General features: G+C 42.1%; 1 protein-coding gene across 2 annotated transcripts in view; it reads right to left on the bottom strand.

Moving 5' to 3' along the window:
- Positions 1-1839: 1839 nt before the first annotated feature.
- MAP2K6 (mitogen-activated protein kinase kinase 6) overlaps positions 1840-9353 on the bottom strand; it is a 115990-nt gene continuing 108476 nt past the window's right edge. Inside the window, exons 11-12 of one of the 2 annotated variants that reach the window (XM_077780322.1) lie at positions 7633-7678; positions 1840-3048 (exon numbers count right to left, since the gene is read on the bottom strand). In XM_077780322.1, coding sequence (XP_077636448.1) covers positions 2971-3048; positions 7633-7678 — 124 coding nt within the window. In that variant the 3' untranslated portion in view covers positions 1840-2970. Of the gene's footprint in view, positions 3049-7583; positions 7679-9353 lie in introns of both variants that reach the window. The other variant, XM_077780323.1, reaches the window with a different exon arrangement.

The following is a 9353-nucleotide window of genomic DNA, read 5'->3' as shown; positions in this document are numbered from 1 at the left end:
ACATCTGACATTACAGGACTAACAAAGAACACAGGAGGGTAGGACTGGGCATCCGACTTCGGCTCAGGTCATGATCTCACGGTTCGTGGGTTCAAGCCCTGTGTCAGGCTCTGGGCTGACAGCTAGCTCAGAGCCTGGAACCTGTTTCAGATTCTGTATCTCCCTCTCTCTCTGACCGTCCCCTGCTCATGCTGTCTCTCTCACAGAAATAAATAAAACATTAAAAGAAAAAAAGCTAATCAACCAAAGGTAAGCCAAAACAATAATAATGATGTTACGCAATGAGTGAAATAACATAGAGGATCGAATGACCTGTGTATACGTACAGGAGACTTCCAACTTTTATCAACTTAAAATGGTTTATGCATCACCATCTTTATTTTAAAATTAGTCTAGAATTTATAACCCGGTTTTCAAACACACACATACACACACACACACATTCTAGAATTTAGACTCATAAGTCTATCAAGCCATTCTACTTGAGCACTTAAGATATCTGATCATCATGTTGTACAACATTTCTATGGGGACAACGTATCCCAAGTTCCAAAACAGTATTCCTGGAACATGCCTTCTCTGATAGTGGCAAAGATGGCCCCATTGATGAGGACCAGAAATGAAGTGGAGGCTCTTGTTTCTCTCTGCCAACGTTCAAGAGAAATTTTAAGTCAATTCTCTCTTTTGGAGGTACTAGACCGGTGTTCCCAACCATGCTGGCATCGGAATCACAAACAGTGTGTAAAATATGCCAGTTCCCAGCACCCCACCCTGGACCAATGAAACCCCAAACTTGGCACTGGCAGTGTTCACCAACTCTCAGGGATTCCGGTACGCACCAGGTTGAGAGCTATTGACTAACTCCTTCTCTATCTCAGTATGATTGTTTTGCAAGTTTAGGCCCTGGGCTCACAAATTGGAGAGGCATACACATGAGAACACACTTGGTTAAGAATATTTCTAAGTAGAAACCACACTGAAGAACAGGTATGAGTTATCTGACTCAGAAAGAATTTTTGCCTTATACATTCTGCCAAAAGCTGTGATGGAATGACCTCCGATTTCTCTACTACTTGCTTTTCTCATCAGATGGACGAAGAGAAGAAGGAATACGGTTGTGATTTTTTTTTCTCTTGGTCTCAGCGAGGGAAACCACCCAACTTAGTAAGGTAGAAGGGAAAGTGAATGGCCATAGCCACTAGGATAATACGCCTTTCCCAGCTGGAAAAAGATGAGGAACAGAGAGGTAGCTTTAAAGAAGATGACACTACATTTGATCAAACAGGTATCTCCTGGAACTGGGGATACAAAGAAGTGTACGGGAGGGCCATACTCACTCTGGGCAACTGCTCTGAGCTAGACAGAAGACAAGAACAAGGAGAAAATGCAGACACAGAAAAACTAGTGACTGCATTTCAAAATCTAAAAGGGAAAGAAGGGAAGAGTTTGGGGAGTAATAATCTCCATATCTGTGAACTCGAGGCAAAGATACAAACAGAGGGAGTTCTCTTCTTCCTTGTTCACCAAAATTCTCCGTCATCATCCTTCAAGAATACCTTATGTAAACCCAGTGTCCAAAATCAATGTTTCCTGGTTATTATCAACCTAGTTTCCCTGCATCACTTCACTCATTTTTCATCAAGGAACCTAGAGAACCTAGGGGCATATTTAGTCACAAGAGCGAGCTTTCGCTGCTTTGTCAACCCGCCAGGAACCCACAATGGCACTGGCTTCCTACAGAACACGTCGCTGTGTGCCGCTGAAGTGAAATGTGGCCTCAACCACTGGCTATCGGGCAGTCTATTCCTAGGAATTAATTCAACTCTCCCCATTACCTCCTATCTTATCAAAGAACTTTTATTTTCTTGTATTGCAGCCCTCCCGTTAATAGTAAGGCTTCTTTATTGAACAAGGGAGAGAAAAGAAAGCAAACGCACATCTTCACACAAAGGCAAACCTTGGGGCTTATACACTGTCAGGAGGGAGAGAAGCAGAAGGCACCAATTCTCAGTGAGGTTTGACATGGCATCTCCTCTCAGGATTGACATATATCTTCCTCACCAAGCAGAGATGTCCACGGAAGCCACTTGGCAGAGCTTGGGACTTACTGAATACACACAGGCACACATGTAGAAGGGTAGACAGGTGATATAAAACCACATCACGAATCACATTCCATTAATACCACAAAGGTCAAGAGAACCCCACTCGGGACTCCGAGATGTGACACACGTGATTTTATGTTTCCCAAAGTTGGGGAAAGGTTATGACCGGGATGCCTCACCACTTCACCTGAAATACGTGGTTATTACCCAGGAGTTGAGCAGAAATCTAAGGACACAGCAAGAAGCTCCAACAGCTGGAACAGGTATTTTACAAAAAAAGAGCTCCTCGTTGATATTGTTATAATACTCTTAAAGATGCATATTAAATAATTTCCTCTGGACCACAGACACGATTGAACTTAAAAATAAAAGCCCTATAAATATTGCCAACCCAACCATGTGTCTTGTATTTCCCTCCTTGCATAAAATGGAATCTCTTCAACCAAGCACTTAAACATAAATATTAAAATAATAAGTGGGACAGACTACAGATCTACTTACAATTTCATCACTACTGTAGCACCTTTTGACCAGGGCCAATGCATTCATTTCGTGAAGAACAAGAGAACTCTGAGAAGCTTAAGGACTCATATGACACATCATTAAATATTTAATCACCTTTTTAAGTCCTAAGCCTTTGCCATATTTCATCCATCTAGACAGTTCATTCTATACTATGGATTCCAAGGCCCCCTTTGGAGGGGAAAAAAAATAAAGAAAAGAAAATGGGGAGGAAAAAAACCTTCTGAGAGGAAGGATTAAATTATCTCAAAAAAGATGAGTTTCTATTGGCGCTTTCATGAACTTGCTTCACCCTGTAAACCCACCAATCCACAGGAGGGCCAACCAATTGAGTCCACGGTAGTTAGTCTCCAAGAATCGACTTTACAAAAGATGCCACATCTGTTGCTTTGGATTCGTGTAGGGTGAAAAATGGATGTTGCTGCAAAAGAAGAGAAAGACACATGGTATTAATATTCAGCACTGACAATACATGAGATTAGCAATTTAACAGATGTGTTTGGTGAACAGATTAAAGTACCCCTATTAGGATTAAACTGGACCCTTCCAACCTCTTCCCAAATCAAGTATATGCCTAGTGATGAGGACATTTTAAAGATAACTTTTATTGTAACCTTCCCTTCCTACAGAGGATTTATTGCTTTGGAAAATATATGTAATTAGGCTATTTAAAGCCCATCTATGGTAAAATACAAGGATTGGCAAAGACAGCCCAAACTCTGGTTTACAAATAACCCTGTTCCCTACAAAGTAATTTTAGACTGATACAGCAGTAAAATAATGAGAAATTTCATAGATTCATGCACATTGATTTCTCAAGAACTGGAGAGTAGAATGAGAAACCAATTTTTGTAGCATAGTAAATGGGCAAGGCATTGCTTTCCCTTGACACCGGAGAGCTGGTCTGGACTAGAACAGTTAACGAAGCCACTCTCTAAGCCACATCGACAGCCACGAGTTATACTCATGTCTCTCTCGATGAAGAGTTGATCCATCTGGAAAATAATGCAGACTGCCAAACTCTAGGTATGCGCCGAGAAATTCAACTTGGAGATTAAACATTGAAAAGCAAAAAAAAAAAAAAAAAAAAAAAAAAAAAAAAAAAAAAGCCCATATTCATGCAGCTCTGAAGAAGCAAACTTCACAAAAATGCCAGAGTGAGGACAGGCGTCGTGGGTCCAAAAGGCCACACGATGGAACAATTCTGAAGGAAATGAAGCCATTTTCTCTGCAGCAGCATAACCCTCCCCCAAAGGCACAATTTTGTTACAACAGGTTCCCAGGTCACACTGGACCCTGACACCTCTAATACAAGGGAGACACATCAACTCGTGAACCATAGTTCTCACAGTGGGAAACAGAATCCAACAAACAAACCAAAAAGAATGATTCCTTCGGGTAGAACCTAGTGCCAGTGTCAGGTACATCCCCCCACCTCCCTCATTGTCTGCTGGTTTATTTTCAGTGCCTAGTTGAGCAGCTAAGTGTGAGTGTTTCTGCATGCAGACATGTAGATGACTCACTTCGTTTCTCCCTGACTTTGGGGATGTTAGTTTATAACCTTCATGTTGCCTAGCGGTAGGTTTTCTAATTATATTTGTTTTCAACCTGACAGCACGGGGCTAGATGAGTCAGCTCTGTGGGGAACTGAATGCCCACCCGTGGAAGTTTTAGAAAACAATGTACATGGGAAAGGAACAAAGGCATAAAACCCAAAAGAAGGTAGGTGGTCACTGGTAAGCATCGTGACTCAAAACATGGAAAAGAGGCTTTTTGCTTTTGCCCATCTGGAAGATACAGGTTGGGTGTTTGCTCAGAGTCTCGCCCCCACCCTATTAACCGAAGCTCTAGATGCTAGGCCCTTCATCCTGAGCTCCCCATCACACACATAAATAGCAGCATTACCTCTGACTACTAACCACTTACACAGCACACTAACCAAGTGCTTTACCATCATGCTTATTAGCTTTCCCACATCCTCTGACATTGGGTGATCTTTTAATGTACTTAAAAGTTTTCACTATCAAAACAGGACGTGTCAGACCTCAGACCGTGTCAATGATTACTTCCGATGCCCGCCAACCCCATCTTGCCTCTGGTTCTGCTCTGGCTGTTAGCTCAGGGCGGGTAGCCTTAGTCTGGATGAACCAAATAACCTGACCTAAAGTCTTTAAGCGAAAAAATCCTCAGGCGTCTTCCATTTTATTCTCAGGCTGGGAAAATGCCTGTGAGAGTCAGAGGAGAGACGGAGGGGAGAGCAGGCAGGCATGTCAAAATGGAAAGGGTGACTCGCCTTCTTGTGCGGGTTCTGGGGCTGTAAAAGGTTGGGAGAGAACCCAGTTTTTCTATAAGCAATGGACTGGGAATAGCAAGGCCAGAAGCATGGAGAGGAGCAAATAAGGCTGGGTTTTTTTCAAAAAAAAAGGAGCCACGTACAGCAAGGGAGGACACTACCAATGGTTGTGCCTGGAGAAACATGGAGATCCAAGAACACGTGACTGGGAGCATTGGGGTGAGCCACAGTCGCTAACAGCCACCATATATTCTACACAACACCTCATCCCTCAAGACAATGATTTTCTGTGCGTCCAATCATCCTTGCTTAACACTATGATTCGATCTAGAACGTCCCAGGATATTCGAAGAACATAATCACCTCACTGGGCAATCATCTGCATCACCCGAGTATCATTTCTGGCGGTTATCATCTGGGATAAGGGTCAACAATCAATGTTCCCGGGATCAAATCCAGGCCACTGCCTATTCGTGAAATAAAGGTTTACGGGAACGCAGCCACACCATCTGTTTACATATGGAATAGAGCTGCTCTCACACTAAAACAACAGAGTTGAAAAGCAGCCCACAAAGCCTGAAACATTTCCTATCTAACCCTTTACAGAAAAAGTTGGCTGGTCCCCACTCTAGAAGAACAAACCCTACTGAGTCATGTCCCCCAGTGGGAGTTTGTGAGAACAAAGAGATGATGTTAAAGCATGTACACCCTCCATCCCAGCTAGGGGAGGAAACATTTGAGATTTCTATAAGAGGTACATGTCTGGGTTGGAGCCTTAATTATACTGTCCTTCACCTGGAAAAAGGATTTTTCCCCCTTTCTTCACCAACTCCTACAATTTAAACAATAGTCTCTCGGCATGTGTTTTCCCAATGCTAAAGTCAAAGAGTTTGGACTCAGATTTTCCATTTAAAAACCTCAATTCCACAGGAAAGCAGGGAGCAGTTATAGCCTTAAAAGGCAAGTCCATTTCCAGTACCACAAAGACTAAAGCCATAAAAAGAAGTGGGGGTGGGGCGGGGGGAATGCACATGACTTTATAACATTAATATGTAGATCATAAAAGCCCACAGCATTAGAACACAATGGAGAGGTGGAATTCGGCATCAATTGCCCATGGATATGAAGCTAGAACTTGGCATTTTTTTCCCCTCAAGTGTGTGCCCCCGAGACCTGTGATAAGAGGCCATTCAGAAGGAAAAGAAAAGAAAATGTTCTGCATTTTAAATAGGCAGGAATATATAGAAAGTGCTCTTCTTTTTCTGAAAACAGACACAAACAAGAGCACTTTAAAATGGGAGCGCAGGCTTCCTCAGACCCAGGAAATCACCCCAGGTCCATTGCACTTTATGTGAAATTAATTTTAAAATGGTCCGAAAATTGCATAAGTACACCCAAAAGGGTAGCCAGGACTAAAAAGGTCCCCAACTGGCTATTAAAAACATAATCAGAGGGGCAATGTCCAGCCCCAACACGTGGTACGCTAAGTTTTCTCAAGTAGTTACACATCTTCTTTTCTCCCTCAACTGTGGGTCATCGTTGGACAGAGCCAACAAACAGAATGCTCCGTCCCAGGAGATGCCTTTTGAAAGGGGACAATTGCCACCAAGAGGCCACCTTGTCTATTCTGAAACTCTCCCCCAGTGTTCTTTTATGGTCCGTCAGTTGGAGAATGGTTCAGACAGAAATCAAGGTTTAATCAACAGAGCTGAAAATCCATGTGGTTGGCTGTGACCATCACCTATCCTGTGGATCGGCTCTCTGTAACTCTCTCTGGCTTATGTCTCCTAGCTACCCTTTTTCTTTCCTTCTTTCCAGCTTTATTGACATAGAATTGGCCTATAACATTGTGTAAGCTTAAGTGTACGATGTGGTGATTTGATACACTTATATATTATGAAATGATTACCACGCTAAGGTGATGGTACACATCCATCGCCTCACACAGTTACCATTCTTGTTTTGTGATGAGAACCTTTAAGGTCTATTCTCCTAGAAACTTTCAAGTGTGCAACACAATATTATTAACTATGCTATTAACTGTCAACCATGCTGTACACATTTCATCCATGTTGTTGCAAATGGCAGAATTTCATTTTTTAAGGCTCAATAATATACCATTGCATGTGTATGTGTGTGTATCATGTGTTCTTTTATTTTTTTAATGTTTATTTATTTTTGTGAGAGAGACAGAGCACAAGTGGGGAGAGGCAGAGAGAGGGAGACACAGAATCTGAAGCAGGCTTCAGGCTCTGAGCTGTCAGCACAGAGTCCGACACAGGGCTTGAACCCATGAACCGTGAGATCGTGATCTAATTTTTTAAATCAAAAATTGGTGAGTTGTCTGGCACTTTTTCCCTCATTACATAAATCCTTTAAATCATGCTTTCCTTCATTTATATTACTAACTGGTGGATCTTGAGATCTTAAGAACTTGAAAATACAAATTTTATAGGCATCTAGTGTATATGATAACCAGCTAACCAACAATGAAAAAATTACTAAGAAAGGTGCCTCGCCCCAGGTCATACTAAGGAAGGATTTAGGATGCACGAAGGACTCAACTCTTATTTTCATGAATTCACTTCCAGGTACTAACGTGTCAATGAACCAGCTCTTCCATGATGGGTTTTTTATTAAAATTTAGGTCTTAGTCACTCTACCTTTACTAGCGGTTGGTCAGGACAGGTTTACACTGGGAACAACACGTACCATAAGTTCTGGATATGTTGGCCGTTCTTTGGAATTCTTCTTCAAGCTTAAAGAAAAAAAAAAATGAATCACATTAAAATCTGGACCCATCTGTATTTTCACCAGCCTAGGATTTCAGAACCGGCAGAACACTAAACATAACCAGCTTTAAAATGTATTGAACACATAAATCTCCTGTTTTCACTTTCCCCTTCTATTACACCTTTAAAATTAGGGTTTAAATCACTCTAGGTATACTTAACAGGAAGAATAGGGGTGTGCGTGTGTGTGTGTGTGTGTGTGTGTGTGTCCTTCTGGTACTTGTTAAAAAGTATCTTTTTGATGTTTTACCAACAACATACAAACTAGCTTTTCTGATCTACAGCCATGAGATTCCAAATTACGTATGTACTTTCCTTCAAGAGAGCTTTTACTACACCCATCCCCCTGGCAAAGAAATTGGCAGGTATTTCTCTCATTACATCTGTTAACTCTTCACTCTCTTCAATGCCCGGTTCTCCTGGCTTAGTGTATCATTTGTTCCCTTGAATGTGTCATTTGTTTTTATACATTCCTAACCGAACCCACCTAACGGTAGAAACCATACCCCCCTAAAATGCCTAAAGTAAAGCTACTTGTCTACAACCTCCCGGCTAAGGAAAGAGAAAGCCACCCTCAGTCAGTGACTTCGCAGGTTTTCTCCTCAGAAGTTCTCTGTGGCCCCGTCCTACTACTGTCCAGCGGCTCCCCTTCTGTATACACAACTGCATATATACACAAATGTTTTAATAACATTTGACACTGGAGGCAACAGTAAAAACAGCAGTAACTTCTTCCTGCGGCAAGAAGAGACCAGCCCTCACCTCTGTCCTTCACCCACCCCTGTATCCACCCATGGCCTTAAAATGGAAAAAAAGAAAATAAGCAGTTTATTTTGGAGTTGGAATCCCAGGTTACAGAATGAAGACAAGGAGGGTTCTGGAAACTGTGGTTTGCAAGGCAACCTACAGACTCCTCTGCCCACGGGGGCCCCAAATCTTACACAAATGGGAAGGAAACGGCCTGGGATCGAGGTAACCAACATGTGACTGACCATTAGGTGGCTGGGATTTGTGCTAATGGGTCATTTTGAGCAGAGGAGACCTCGTATGTGTGACATGAGCTCAGCTCCACCCCCAAAGGCTAATAATGATGAGGAGGTGGGGGGTGAAGGGACAGAGCCCTAAGAGAGTGAAGTCACTGAGACACTTTGAGAAACTGCGGTGTAAATCGAAATGAAATGGAAAAAAAGAAGAGAGAGAGAGAAAGCTTTTGAACCAAAACAACTTAAAACAGCCTACCAGTTTATTCCAGGCAATGCTGTGGGTAGAAGCCAGGAAACCTGAGACAGGGTACAGTAGATGTGAGCAGGGAAGTTTCAACCTGGAACTGAGGACAGATCTAGGACCTAGTGACCTCAGTGACCAGACAACCTATGAGAGAAAGTTTCATCTCAACTGAGGATAAAAATAAGAGCGGATTAGAAAGAGGAATTATTAACTGTCAAAGTCAGGTTGATATGAGAAGGTGTGCCTGAGTGAAATGAATGAGACCTTGGAAGTCCCACTTAGGACTCTGTATCTATAGCCTTAGGTATCCACATAGATACTTACTATCCTTATGTATCCATACAGATACTTATGTATCTATACAGATACTTACATATCCTTATGTATCTATACAGATACTTATGTATCTATATC

Source organism: Crocuta crocuta, unplaced genomic scaffold (assembly GCF_008692635.1).
Source record: "Crocuta crocuta isolate KB4526 unplaced genomic scaffold, BGI_CrCroc_1.0 scaffold288, whole genome shotgun sequence".
NCBI classification, from domain to species: Eukaryota; Metazoa; Chordata; class Mammalia; order Carnivora; family Hyaenidae; genus Crocuta; species Crocuta crocuta.
This window is presented reverse-complemented; position numbering and strand designations above follow the sequence as displayed.